Source organism: Apteryx rowi, unplaced genomic scaffold (assembly GCF_003343035.1).
Source record: "Apteryx rowi isolate R43461 unplaced genomic scaffold, aptRow1 scaffold_824, whole genome shotgun sequence".
NCBI lineage: Eukaryota > Metazoa > Chordata > Aves > Apterygiformes > Apterygidae > Apteryx > Apteryx rowi.
This window is the reverse complement of record NW_020451121.1, coordinates 282,274-297,402: the sequence shown is the minus strand read 5'-3', so window position 1 is coordinate 297,402 and position 15,129 is coordinate 282,274. Positions and strand designations below refer to the sequence as shown.

Below are 15,129 nucleotides of genomic sequence, written 5' to 3'. Positions count from 1 at the left end.
AAATGAAGGCATGTAGCTAAATGACTTTTCCATTCCAACCTCATGTATTTAATTTCAGCACTTCTGCATTCTTAGTGACTCTTTTACTTCATGTTTCCTCTCACTGAACAAAGGAATCTTTTTGTTCTATAGAAGTTAAAATGAGATTGGAGGGGGGCAGAGAAAACATGGAAAAAAATAATCAAATATCCTTCATGTTTCATGAAATTTTAGAACTTCAGTTTTTTTGTAGATAGCTTTTGACAAGGTATGAATATTGTTCTGAACATGGAAGAATTTAACTGAGAAATTAATTTCTGGGCATTTAAAGGCTAGAAATTCTAGCTTTAGGCTTCACATTTTCACAATATGAGAAAAATCTTAGTTTTAACAAAATGGACTTATATTCAGTACTAATGGATAAACATAAACACATCTAAGGCAGGCAATGTAGGGACTGATAAAGGTTTTAATTACTTTAACATGAGTAACTGACGCCAGTCAAGATAGGTTTGACAAGAACTTTTTTGCATAAAGCATTTTGCCCTGCTTTGCTTTGTTAAATACAAATTTGGACTCGCTGAGCAGCTAAATAGGTTAAGGTACATTCAGAAATGATCCATGTGAGACCTTGTTACTGAGATTAATTTCTTTCTTGAAACCAGTGATCCAGAGGAAAGTTGGTATGTGACAAAGGATGAGTGTGTTTAGGGGAAGAGATTGTGTTAATGAGGACAGGTTACTGATTCAGAGTAATCTTATTGTTTGATAGGTTACATCGCACTCAGCCTGTTTAACTTGACAGCATGACACTGAAAAATAAAATAATCCTCCATATGTAGTATTGACTCTCTTCGGCAGGAAGCAAGCAGTCTGAAAACACAGTTAGAGATTTGTAATGATAATTAGCTTGCACCATGATGTTGTGTCTCTAGCACCTGTCCAATTGTTATGGCTGTGCTGTGTCTGGTATCTTCAAAAAGACTGAGTTTGAGGGAGTTTAAGTACGAGATTAAGGGAGGCTGATCTGCTCAGTCTGTCCCTTGAAGTTCTCTTTGAGCTGATTGCTTCTGATATACCTGTGAGGGAAGTGCATCTGATGATAGAGAACTCTCTTCTCTACCTGACAAAGATGCAGTGAAACTAAATGTCTGAAAACTAGTCTAAGGCTACTTCAGAATAGAAATCATGAATTTTTGTTTTCTTTAAAGTGGCACTTGTCTTTAGAGCAGCATAAGACTGATAGCTGACTTTTAATCACTAAAAAATTGCAACTAGGGTTGGGTGCTTTTCTAAAAGATATGCCTTAAACCACAGCTTCTTTTTTTTTTTTTTTTTTTGGACATACAAACTAATCCAGATGTGTTTTGTGGGACTTCTGTGAAGGAAGTGAGACTAAATTATCATAGTCCTTTTAATTTTGAGAGCTTAACCCTCACTAAGGTTGCTGTAGTGTAATTTGGTAATCAGTATAAGCTTCAGAATCAGTGCAGTTGGTTTTTATTTTATTTCTCTGTGTTAGGCAAGCCTCTGGCTCTATACAGGAATGTGTATATTTGCTTCCAAATTATGGCATGGGCAACTGAGGCACTGGTTGCTAGCTAGCCTTCAACTTTGTCGAGTTTGATTGTTTTATGAGGGATAATTTCAAAGTGGGATGTAACCTTTATTTTATTATATTGTGCTATTGTTTCTATTTTCTCTGATTAAAAGAGATAATATAGAACACTCAATATTTAGTGGAGAACTTACCATTTTGGGACTAATTTGTTTCTATTACATTTTTTTTGAGATGTGTACATTTTAATGGCAAACACTGTTATGGTAGAATCCAAGCACTTATTTGGATTACTGAATTATTTTTATTTTTATCTTTTTGACAGAAAACACTGAAAGAATATCTCTGCAGCTGCATTTAGCTTTAACTTCAAATGCACCGTGGGTTCAGTGCCCTAGTCATTTAGAGCTTATGAACCAGTGTCGACATATAAACATTCGTGTGGATCCACGTGGCCTGAGAGAAGGACTACATTATACAGAGGTATTGAAGTACTCATATTCTAAGCAAGACTGTATGCCTTCTCCCTTTCATGTGGTCTCTAGCTACTTTGAGAAGTAATTTTTCAAGAAATAAAAGCTGTGCTGTACAGACTAGAAAATATTGCCACACTCCATTCCACTTTAATGGCTGAATCCAGGGTTCAGCAATAATYATGAGGTATTTACTATAACAGATACCACTGAAACTTTGATAAGTAGCTGTGTTTTTATTTTAATGTTGCTTTTTTAAAACCAAGTAAGTTTTACCTCTGGCTATCTGGCTCTGTAGAATACTGTTATTGAGTATAGAGTCTTGGTGTTTTTAAGAAGTTTTAATATTTCTCTCTCTATGGTGACTTAAGGGCTGGGCTAGTTTTTATGGTGTTGCCATAGTCTTCTATGGTGCTAGGATTTTGCTTCGACTTCAGGAATTGGTGGGTACAGTGATGTACTGGTGAAACCTGCTTTCTTGTTTTCCCCTTCCTCCCCCTGTTGGAGCAATGGCTATGTGCCACTGAAGGGTTCCGCTGCCTTTGAGTGGCTACATCCATATTTGGACAAATTTAATATAAAAGTCATTAAACTTCTCTCTCTTTTTCCCAGCCATCCTCCTTTACTTCTCCAAAAGAAAGCCTCCCAGCAACACGCAATCTTGAACCTTCCTCATCCCAAACTTCATACTAATGTTAAAATGCTTGCCTTGCAGTTGATTGTAATAAGGATAGCAGCTTGCTTTTGGAAAAGACCTGCTTAAGATGCTTAGAATTGTTAGTCGTTTGTAGTACCAATGAGAACATTTTAGCAAAGAGGCTTGGACGTGAAAGGCTTGGTAAATTGGACTGTATTTTATCGAATATAAGCCTGAAACTCAAGGATTAGAAGATATATATATTTTTTTTAATGCAACAAAAAAGCTAAATTAAAATAATGTGTGTTTGGGGTAAATTCTGAGTTTGGAATTAGGTCTAGCTTTTGATATAGGGACTATCAGATGTCAGTTGAAAGCTTGAACACTTGTAGAAAAAGAGTGAAATGAACAAAAATTAAAAGCTCTTAAATTTTAGTCTTGTTGCCTTACTATTTCTAAGGTGGTAGTGGTTGAAGTGACAATCTCATTTCTTAATATTTACAGAGATTCAAAATAATATGCAACTAGTTTGAATTTAATGATATCTTTTAAATTTGATTTTGAACAAAGATTTTAAGTGTCTATATTTTATTTTGTCAGGTGTGTGGATATGATATAGCAATGCCTAATGCAGGCCCTCTGTTCAGAGTTCCAATAACTGTTGTTATACCGACAAGGTCAGTAAACCCAAGCTTTATTTGCTTTTTTTATGTTTAATTATTTTTATTTACYCAATTTACCTATGCAGCAGTGGCCCAGGGGCTGCATGCTAACATGGATATGCCCCATACAGTACAGTTTTCTTGGAATAAGCCAGTAAGAAAAGCAAAGAGTATAGTGATTCAGAGAAACAGGACAGTTGATTCTTTCTGTATTAGATACGACCTATTTGACAGCTCGGTTGATTGCTGTTTGCATTTTCTTTTTTAATTTACAGAGTAGATGAATCGTCAAGCTATGACCTTGCATATCAGGATGTTCATTTTAAACCTGGTCAAATCCGAAGGCACTTCATTGATGTTCCACAGGGAGCTACATGGGCTGGTAAGGAAAATAATCGCGYGTGGCAAAGTTGTCTTGAAATCTGTGTTGAAGAATTTCAGCTTGAGTAAGAACTTGAGGATTTGACTTAAAAAGGCATGAAATACTTATCTGAGTTTTAGCTCTTAGAGGAGTGACTTTGAATTGTCTCACAGTTTCTGGTACAGTGGGATCCTCGTCCAGTCTTCTAGAAACCATCAAATGTAATCTGGAGTGATTGCACGTTACTGGAGGGATTCCYCGTATGTATGGAACAGTATTCCTGCCAGAGGTTTGCCTTCTTTTGAGATGAAAGATGTATTAACCAAAGAAAATATGATTTGCATTACAGCAAGTAGCTCATAATTCTGCAATGAGAAAAAGGTTTTATTTCTATGAGAGATTGTTGAAAGGATTTTTATTTAATAGTCTTTCATTTGGTCTGAAGATAGTGATAAGACTCTCTTAATTGGAATTCAGCAACAGTCTATGCTGTAAAACAGATTACAGATGTGTAATCTGTACTRTCTGGTTAATTTTCACCATTCAGTAAAGAGTCAATTTTTCTTTTTGCTGATCTTTGAACTTAGCTGGTTTTCCTTAATCTGAAAGGGTCTTTGTAAGTACCCGATACATAAGTACTATTCACATGTGGAGCCACTTGTGTACAGTGTAACTTCTTAAATTGCTAATAACTTCTGAAACTAGAGTCTTTTTCTAGTGAATCTGCTTTCCTTTCTTCCAAAATTTTTGACTGTTGAAACTAAACTTAATTTTTTCTTTAATCTAGAAGTGACAGTATGTTCATGTTCRTCTGATGTGACTGCCAAGTTTGTCCTTCATGCTGTTCAGTTAGTGAAACAAAAAGCATATAGAAGTCATGAGTTCTATAAATTTTCATCGTTACCAGAAAAAGGATCAGTGACTGAAGCATTTCCTGTCTTAGTAAGTTACTTTGGGGTAGGGGATGGAGRGGGGAGAGAAAGACAGACAGAAAAAGTAATATTAGCAAAATAAAACTTAATTCACTTCGAATTTTTTTTCAAAGAAAAATTCCCAAACCAAAGAAATGACAAGTTTTTTATAGTAGTCTGTTTGTCTATTTTGTAAAGGTCTTTAATAGCATCCTAGTGTTTCTTAATTATCCTGTGTTACCGTTATAAATATTTCTGAAGACTTAGTCTCTTCAATTTGTTAGTGCTTGTTTAAAGAAACTAGTTCATTTCCCTTTCAAGTAGGGTCCAAGACTTGTTAGATAAATGTATTTTTAGCATATTTTGCCTTTAATGCTTGATGTGGTAATCTGGGACATCTCCTTGATGTTGAAGCCAGATCACAACTGGCTCACATTCATACTGCTCAGATACAGCAGACTTACCTTGGATATATCTAGTTTGAGCAGTCTAAAACAGAACCAGGGGGTGAGCTAACAGTTCAGGTGTGTGGATGCCTGAGTCCAGTGTTCAAGTGTCACCCTCCTGACCCCCCCCCCTTAATTTAGTTGCGTAGCCCTAAAGCCTGGGAGGAGTTGTGATTTCTATGCTATTCAGTCCCTTACCCGCTCTGAAAATGGAGGTAGATGGCCCAAAGCTAAGTCTGTCCCATGCAATTGATTGTGAATTTTATCACTTCAGATTTAAAAAAAAAAAAAAATCCTCCAAAGCTTTGTTTCTTATTGAAGCAGAGGGAGGTTTCTCCTTCTCTAATATTCATTTTCTAAGGCACACGTTAAAATAATCTATGAACTAACCTGTCTGCATAGCTTGAAGGGTAGGAAAAGACAGTGTAGTACTTGAAAACCACACCTTTCCCAGTAGTATGTACTTCTGGTATTCTTTGTTTTGTTGGAGTAATCAGACATCCTGTTTTGTTGGAGCTGTCCTGTCTCTTCTGGACAAGCATAATGTCATGTTTGGTTCTGTATAAACCTAGATTATTGAAGTAGACTAGACATAGCTAGATCTCTTTTTTGAGCTATATTCAAATTTTTTTGGTTTGGGCATGAGAAAGGTGGGGTGAATAGAAGGGAAAGATGGGAGCTTGTGCCTAAATTTTGTCTTTTGTTATCCAGGCTGGAAAAACCATTGAATTTTGTGTTGCTCGGTGGTGGGCAAGCCTTAGTGATGTTAGCATCAATTACACAATTTCTTTCCATGGTGTACTTTGTGCTACTCCTCAGCTGAACATGGTAAAATTTTCTGAGTTCTTATTCTGAATTGTTCTGATAGTCTTATGACATATCCCAGAGTAAAAATAACTTTTATTTATTCTTGCTTGTATTTAGGAAGACTAAAAGTATGTTTATATGCAAGTTGTTCATGTTTTCCATTAAATATAGGTAAATAGGAGCTTAGTACCACAGAAAGGTGCCAGTTATGATTAGTATGAATTCTTCTGTGAGTTTTCATTACGAATCAGTGGGAAAAAGTTAGAAAAAAGAAAAACACCAGGAATRGAAAGTGTGTATTAAAGTGCTCAAGCTGTAACTATTGCTTTCATTAGCAACTATTTGTGTGAAAAAACTTTGCTGGGAGCACAATTCTTGAACTTGAGTATCTAAACTACCATTGCTAAAACACAATACTCTGTTTTCAGAATTTTCAGAATAAAATGTCATTAAAATTTGTTTTATATTCTGTGTTCAGTATTTTATTGTGATATGCCAGTTTGAGGTTCATTGTTTAGGACAGTCAAAGGCACAGTATAGATGGCAATACTGTGACTCCTCTAAGAGTCTGTAATGCCAAAGGATTCAAATGTTACTAAAAACATTAGTGTAAAATTCACAGTAGTCTTGCCTTGCTCCTCTGTTCTTTGCTGTGCTGTGCAACCTGGCTTGGCTTGACTTCACCTTGCTTAGGAGAGGGCACTCTTCTAGAGTGGAGATGGCACTATCTGCAGGAAGCAGCACTGACTAGTAGGAAGCTGTGCTAATTTCTCCTGGCTCCTCCCTTTTTTCAGCTAAGGGCCAGAGCAAATCAGAATTCTCTCATGTGTGAAGTTGAATTTATTTGAACTTTAAGAGCAGAATAAAGTGGGGGGAAAAAGCAGAGGTTGCATTTTGCTAAGGTAACCAATCTTGAATCGGTAGAGTAGGAGAAGGAAGAGGTAGTTGTGGTGGTGTACATTGCAGCCCCTACTAAAGCAGGTCCAAGCTTCCCCGGCAGGGTGAGTACTTAAATTATCTTCCAGAACAGTGGACAGTCTTGGAAAAAAGACTGTCTGCAAATAAGGCTTTAGTTAAACTTGTGCAGTCCAGTGATTGACTCATACTGCTAAAGTTTTATAAGTCGTAGTGTATCTGCTGTTATAGAGATAAGAGCTTGTGACACGTCCAGACTCAATTGGTGTTAGTTCTTTTAATATAGAAAAATAGAACTTGCATTGTATTTTTGAGGGACACGTCAGATTGTTCGTATCTTATGTTTTAAATGCATAGAAACGTAATTTTTATACTTTGTTTTTAGCATGCTTCAGAAGGCATCGTACGATTTGATGTTCAGTCCCTTTTGAAGTATGAAGACATTGCTCCATGCATAAATCTGAAAAGCTGGGTTCAAACGCTCAGGTAGAGTTCTTGGGGAACTGCTTTGGAAAGTGGGCAAGTTATTAGTATGTGGCTGAAACAATAACAAACTAACAGTGAAATGTAGGATAACAGTATTCTTGAGAAATATTAAGTAGGTTTAGAAGCATCACATAGAAAATTTTCTCAGCATTTTCTTTATTGCCCTATTTTGTCAAAGTTAAAAAGGAACAATTATGGTGACTTCTTCCATACAAGTTACATTCCGTAGGCTAAATTTTTTTAAAAAACACAAAGATATTCCACTGTTTCCAGGGGAGATTACTAGAGGTAAAAGACACTATAATATTTAAAGAAATAAATTGTACTAGGTTATTTGATGCCACTGTTTTTTTGAAACAGTGTTGCAAACGTGAAAGTTGGTAGGTTGGGTGCCTTTTGCTAAGAATGTATTATTTACTATCACCATGGAAAAATTATCCAAGCTTTGCCTGATATCTTGCTTTAAAGATGCTACCTCTTTAGTAGAAACTTCTCAGAGCACAGCAACTAAATATGCAAAATTTCCAGCCAGAATGAAAATGTTGTGGATCCTGCAGTTGACCAGAGTGTACCAGAGCCTTTGAGCATGTTCTATACCTGAATAGCTTCCAGTCCTGTAGATACTGGTCTACACCATATGCTGACATTTCTGGAGATTTTTATCGTAAAATTTCCTAGACCAAGACAGAAGACTAAAATGTCCTAATAGAGTTTTAAAAAGCTGTATGTAAACACAGCTATACAGTTTCCATGCTTGTTACCTTCTTCATGGGATCCTTACCTTGGAGGCACAGAATAGGGGATGTTCCTCTGAGGATCAGCAGGCTACTATCTAAAGAACTTCCACGTTGTTTGCTGCACGTGTTGGATGGTATGTAGTGAATATAGCTGAGAAGGGAGGAAATTCTCCTGTGTGTGAAACTTATTTCATAACTCTTCCATTTTGCATTTGGATAAATTTGTAACTTTTATTAAAAAAAACTAGCCATGCAGCTGTTTCAGGTCCTGCCTGATTTTGACCTAGGAAGATCGTCTTCTCTTTTGATCAGCAGTGTTTTTGTAAAAACTGGTACAGAATTTCTTGTGAAAAGTTGTGTGTTTGTTAGTTTGACACGTGCTGATTTGGAGGGAAAGCTTTGTTTGAAGTTTCCTAACTAGTGCAGTAATTTATAAGGTTGGGGACTTCAGGAGGAGAAAGAAATGCCATACAGTCTAAGCAGTAGTTCTAAGGCTTGGGCTAAGGATCCTGGCCAGACAATTTCAGTGATCAATAATTTAACATTTCCCATTACTTGGGTCCCTCATTGGAGACCTTGGTGCCTGACTGAGACTTTTGGACTTTTGTAACTGGAATTGAGGTCACTGGGAGTTTGGTGTTGAATGTACATGCTACCTAATGCTAGATTCAGAAATACCTGATCTCATATGCTTTAAGTGAGGAAATGAAGCAGTCCCCTGATGTATCTTTCTTTCATTCTTGGCTGGTAAAATAGGGATGCTATTATCTCCTTGTAGTATTTGTGAGGTGCTCATCTGACAGCAAATGAACTCCATTTAAGAAAACTAATGAGAAATATTTATATATTTAAATTAGGGTTTGAATAGTGTCTCTTGAATGAAGTATGAGTCATAACGCAGAGGAAAAAAGTACTGAATGGCTTCTCATTAGGTCTCTGAKTTTCAAATGCTTGGAGACAGGGTGAGTATTAGGGGGACATATCATGTGTGTTATTACTCTGTCCTTACAGTTTTCTGTCAGCAGTTCCTATTTGGTCTCTGTTAGAGTAGGAGTCCTGGGCTAAAAGGGCCTGTGGTCTGACCCAGTACAGACACCCTCCCTCCTCCCCCCCTGGGTGACTAGTTAGTGCTTTTTGTACTGAAAGAGGTGTTGGGGTCTGGTGGAAAAGTCATGATCATATAATTAAGATTATCATAATGCATGTATGAAATGTAGTCTTATATGTTGCACAAGTCACCCTAATTCTGCCTTTCCCTTATTTCCAAAATTGTGATTTTTTTTTTTCCCATCTTGATGTTATTTGGCCTATGCTCTTTGATGCATATGGTTTAAAGAGTTGTGCTGCTCTGAACAATGGCTTCTCCTAACTATATTCAAGTTTCTAGATGAGTAGTATTGGTTAAGCGTCTTCCTTTGTTTTAGGAAGCTGACTCTTACTCTGATTTCTGCAAGGCCTCTTACAAATCCTCTTCTGAAAGAACCTTTCTACACCAAACAAATCTCAACTAACTACTTAATCTGTCCTGAAAATTACTTGCCATTCATTCTTCAGCCTGTGAATTAAAGTGCTGATGGCAACACAGACACTGGAGATGTAAAATAACCCAATTTTTTTTCCTAATCCTAAAATCTGCTGGTCTTCCCAGTATATCATGGCCTTTAATTTTGAGCATTAGATGTGCTTGCTAAGTTCAATTGGCTTCTATATTTGGCAGTGTCTGTTATGTCACTAAGCCTTGTTTTTGAATTGACATCCATTGTAATTGAAGACTTTCTTACGGTGTTTGGATAGCTACAATATTTTAAGAGAAGTTATTGCACATGCTGAATTCAGTTGTAATTCAGAATATGCTTCTGCTTAGGCAGAATTTTGGTATAGAATGAATGTGTCTCTTAATGCTCCCTTCTGTTTTTTAACTACAGACCAGTGAGTGCGAAAATAAAACCTTTGGGATCCAGAGATATTTTACCAAATAATCGTCAACTGTATGAGATGATTTTGACCTACAACTTCCATCAGGTAAAGGGATTTTTCGGTTGTTGTTTGTCACTAATAAATACAGCATGTTCTCTAGAACAAGCTTTAGCTTTAACTAGATTCCTATCAGAAATGGGGCCTAGAGTCAGACTGTAGACTCTAGAGTCAAAATTCTGATTTGGTGCTTTTTAGGAGCTACTGTTGTTTGAAATGGCTTCAGTTCAAATCTCCTTTTGAATGCATGCGTCAGGATTGTACTTGTTTTGTTCAGCAGTGGAATAAATGTTTTGACCTTTCTTTTCATAGCCTAAGAGTGGAGAAGTAACTCCAAGCTGTCCACTTCTTTGTGAATTGTTGTATGAATCTGAATTTGATAGTCAACTGTGGATTATTTTCGACCAGAACAAAAGACAAATGGGGTCAGGAGATGCTTATCCACACCAGGTACAGAGCAATATATTTGTTACCTACTACTTTCTGAAATACGAAAGTTTCATCCTTTTTCACCTCCCAAGCCTGCTTTTAACTCCCAACAGGTCTTGATGCATAGGTATAACATGAAGAGATGAGAACATGTGCAGCCACTGTATCTTTCAGTGATGTGTTTGTATGGGGAGGGAGTAAGAAGTTACCACCTTTATTTTGATGAAGTGGAACTCTTTTCTTTTTTTTCCCTGCTCCAAAGCGAGGGGAGTATTATGGCTTGTTTTATTTCTACAAAAAGCTATTAACTTCTGGTTTCTTGCCATTTTGACCCATGCTGCTCAAGAAATGAACTCAAGTTCTTGTCTTTTGGGATTGTTTTTTGTTTTGTTTTGTTTTTTGTTTTGCTTTTTACAAAAATACCTTGAACTTTTCTGTTTCAGGTGGAAAGGATCTGTTGAGTTATTCTTTTCTGTAGTCTAATTTGTCCTTTCACAGATCTGCATCCATGAAGGCTGTCCTCCATGCCGTTAATGTCTTTAAACAGCCTTTGTAAATGCTACAGCTTGGTTACCTCCTGTTGCTGTCTTTCAAAGGGTGCTTTTTTGACAAGACTTGTGGATACTGTGCCCTGTTTGGGAATCTCTTTCCACTGGAACAGACAGTGGATCTGGATTTTATGTAGAAAAAGAAAAAGGCATAAGGGAAAAATTTTACCTAGTTCTTGTTTTTGAAATTACTTTTACCAACCTGAAGTCACACTTGGACTTCATCAATCTGATGTTAATTTTGATTGATGATTCTGGAATTGTAAATATAAGATCCACTTTATTGCAAGTCTTCTGAATCTTATAAATTAAGTTCACAAATTGAATTATTTTAACTTATATTCCTTAACCTGCATTTTTAATGTGCTATAATATCTAAAAATTACCAAAGTAGTCTGTTACTTATGCCTGGTGGACCTCTCTGTGCCTTTCTGGTGTTCTGTGTCATAGAAAAATTCTAAAACAATTCAAAATTTGTAAATCCAGCAAGAAATATCAGCAAGAAGCATGACTCCTTAGCACAGTTAAGGCGATTCTGGGAGAAGGGGAGTCCTCAATTAATGTCCTTTTCAGAGCTGTTTAATCCTCTCCTCCTGTACTTTTATATAAGACTGCTTTTATGCTTAGAACAAAGCCTTACTGAGGTGTATTAGACATGCTTTGAGAAATATTTGCTGTATCTCAGGATAAGCTTTTAAAGATGTTTCTAGATGATGGTTGGGCTTAGGCCTGACCAAGACACCTGGTGACTCAACTCTGAGTTAAATTATTGTAGTCCTGGACCTGTTTGAAGACAAAATGTTTGATCTTAGGATAACTTTTTAACTTAAAGGAAAACATCTTAAGATTTCATGTTCCTCCAGGCCCAGTGGCCACTCAGCAAGGGTGTTCAGGATTATGTTCTGGATTTAAGTTATGTCTTATGTTACTTTGATAGGTTATCATGAAAGGGACAGTGCAAAAGTTCAAGCTCTCTGATAAGACCTTTGGTATTGATGTAAAAACTGCAGAAAGGTTCTGATACTCTGAACCAAGATTCTTAGCTATTAGTATAGCATCGGAAAACTCACTGAATCCAGATCTGCTGCCCAAACTGTGGTCTGTGGAACTGACACAGCAGTTGTATAGCCTGTATTTCCCATTGCACAAGTAAGAGGAAACAATTACTAAATTGCTATATTTGGTTAAACAAGAAAAAAAATATAAAATAAGTCATGGTGTCATTGTGGAATATTAGTTAAATAAGGCTTATTCATCAAAGCCTGCAGTTCTGACTCTACCTTGTGTATTGCAGCAGCAGCAGCAAAGTCCTAAAGGAAACCTAGCATACTACTGCTCAAAACGTTCGTATAGTCCCATTTTAGGTTGGCAGAAATTAAAGAACATTTTCAAAACTAAGAATCTGCTCATTTACTTTTATAAATAAGGATGGTGTTATCTGCACGTGCCTCAGTGTATGTATGAAGGCTTTGTAGAATCAGGGCAAAGTATCTGTCAGCTCTTTAAAGAGCAGCCCTAAATCCCAAAGAAGTATTGGGTCCCTTAGTGTGGAAAAATGGTGTAATGTTTGAGACAGTAAGAAGTGATCTAAATCATAGAACTCCAGAGTTGCACAGTAAACTGCAAGTATATTGAGGAAAATTTGCTGGGGGGGTTGAACTGGAAGTTTAACAAGAAGTCTAATTTTTATTTGAGCAGCTACTAAGTGTTAGAATAGGAGCAAATGATGCCAGCCTATTTTGTGGCCTGAAAAGTGTGTTGTCATGTGTTTTTTTGTTTGTTTTTTKKTTTTTTTTTGCCATTCAATACAAAAATGTGTTTTGCTCTCAGGAAAAAGTGCACCATTTTCATAAGATTTCAAAAGCTAAGTGGCCTAGCATATTTTAAATGATTAGATCTACATGCATCAGGGAAAACATGATTTTATTTCTGAGTTTCTGTGTGCATGGTCAAGTATTTAATCTTGACATTTACAAGAACTTCTTTCTTTCAGTATTCTGTGAAACTGGAAAAAGGAGATTACACTATTCGGTTACAAATTCGTCATGAACAGAACAGTGAGCTGGATCGCATCAAAGACCTTCCATTTATTGTTTCTCACAGGTTGTCTAATACCTTGAGCTTAGATATTTATGAAAACCATAGCCTTGCTCTCTTAGGGAAGAAGAAATCCAACAGTTTGACACTTCCACCAAAACACAGTCAGCCATTCTTTGTTACATCTCTGCCTGATGACAAGTAAGTTACTGAGGTCCTGTTTCTGGTATACATCTAACCAGCTGCCTCTAAATCTAACTAAAATGATACTTTGTAGTATCTTACCTATCTAGGCTGGTAATTCCTTCTGTGTTGCTCTTTCACTGTTTGGGTTCTTTATTGTAGTCTCAATGGAACATTAATGAACCTGTTTTTTATATTGAATTTCTTTATTTAAATAGAATACCTAAAGGAGCAGGACCTGGATGCTACCTTGCAGGAGCTCTTACATTGTCTAAAACAGAACTTGGAAAGAAAGCTGTGAGTATTTGAAACAAATGATAGTTTCTTTTTCTGAAAACTTTTGAGCAGGAGAATGGCATGCCAGGAAGTGTCATATTTTCTTGTTTTAATACTTTAAAGAGCACTCAGTTTATTAACTGAACACACTTTAGAAGCAGTTGTTTTATTTTAAAATCTGAGTAACTTCTAGCAGTTTCATTTTCATCCTGTAATTAAATTTGAAATTAAATTTTCTGAATCTTGAATTCTAACTRTTCCTTAGCTCTGAATCCTTATATTTTGTAGAAGCAACTGCTTTTTTGTTGGTGTGGCAGCCTTCAAAAATGGTTTGATATAATTGCCTAGTTTAGTATCATTTTTGAATGGAGAAAAAATATAAAACTCCACGTATTTTGTTTTATGCATGTTGATTCCCTAGTAAATGTCTATACTCTTCCTTGCATGCATACAACTCTCAGCAAAAATAAGTGCTTTCTTAACACCTACATGTTATTTTTACAAAGTATGAGGCATTTGTTGACTCAAAATGCCTAAGCAGATTTTCTTACCTGCTGCACACTCTGATGTTGTCAACCACTAGTACAACTGTATGCTCCAACAGAATGTATTTCATGGTGGAAAAAGCTGTAGTTTTTGTTTTTTGTTTTGCTCATAATGCAGCATCCTGTAAAAACTGCTTTCTAACTTGAATGAATCTGTTGTGCAACAGCGTTTAAAGTGGCCAGATCACTCTCTSTGATTATCTGGTGCTAAGGTATCTAGAAGATTCCCTTAGCTATTCCAGTATTTTTTAAATAGATGATAAAGCTGAGAATAAATTTGAATTAATGTTGATCATGAGTATTTAGAGGTAGCCCGTCTATGGAACTATATATTACTAAATGTGGCTGAACAACTTGTACAAGAGTGTTTGTTTTCCTAGAATGTGTTTCTGTGAGGAGGTGGGTGTATAGTATTACCTTTTAGATCTTGTTGAATAGACAGGTTTAGTTCATTAAATCTGATCTGGTTGTAATCAATGGGGGAAAATTACAGTATTAATCTTAGTTGTAATTGCAGGTTAGTTAATGTTTGCTGAGAGAATTTATGTATGTAGGAAGCTATATTTCTAATGAGGAAAAACCTAGTAGTTAACTAAAAACTTTTAGTCTTATTTCTTTGCGATTCCTGCAAGGTTGCAAGTATACTTTTATAAAATCCATGGAAAATCCATTGCACTAGTGTAGTTTAGTTTGCCTAACTTGAATGCTGGAGTTCCTTGAACAATTAGTTTTAATACTTGTCTACCTTTATTTTAAAACCAATGAAGTTGTTGTATACAGTGATTTCTGGGATGGGAAGCAGTAGTTAGCAGGTATTACTTGTCAAATTTCATTTATTGGCAATGAAGAGAACTTCAGAGCGTATACTGAAATTCTTGCTGAGGTCTGTCTCACATCATACTCTAAAGCATTATTGTTATGGTCATGTTTCACTGGAAGAAGGTTGATATTGAGTAGCACTAGATTCTGCTGCCTTCAGTGAACTTCAGCATGCACCAGGAGACAAAAAGGAGGAATAAGCAGCAAAGCTGTCTCTAGTTCACCAAGTGGGGTGTGATTTGAGGGAAAATATATCTAATTTCAGTGTGTTTATTATGAAATAGAACAATGCCACTGAACAGTCTAAATCTAAAATCTATAGTTTTGAAGCTGAATTTCTATAATT

General features: G+C 36.2%; 1 protein-coding gene across 3 annotated transcripts in view; it reads left to right on the top strand.

The window, feature by feature from the left end:
* Nucleotides 1–15,129, top strand: part of TPP2 (tripeptidyl peptidase 2) — a 53,927-nt gene that overhangs the window by 18,749 nt on the left and 20,049 nt on the right. For all 3 annotated transcript variants that reach the window (XM_026089624.1, XM_026089623.1, XM_026089625.1), the window contains exons 14-23: nucleotides 1,863–2,020; nucleotides 3,248–3,324; nucleotides 3,585–3,691; nucleotides 4,458–4,612; nucleotides 5,739–5,855; nucleotides 7,135–7,235; nucleotides 9,898–9,994; nucleotides 10,259–10,396; nucleotides 12,917–13,161; nucleotides 13,362–13,440. In XM_026089624.1, coding sequence (XP_025945409.1) covers nucleotides 1,863–2,020; nucleotides 3,248–3,324; nucleotides 3,585–3,691; nucleotides 4,458–4,612; nucleotides 5,739–5,855; nucleotides 7,135–7,235; nucleotides 9,898–9,994; nucleotides 10,259–10,396; nucleotides 12,917–13,161; nucleotides 13,362–13,440 — 1,274 coding nt within the window. The remainder of the gene's footprint in view (nucleotides 1–1,862; nucleotides 2,021–3,247; nucleotides 3,325–3,584; nucleotides 3,692–4,457; nucleotides 4,613–5,738; nucleotides 5,856–7,134; nucleotides 7,236–9,897; nucleotides 9,995–10,258; nucleotides 10,397–12,916; nucleotides 13,162–13,361; nucleotides 13,441–15,129) is intronic.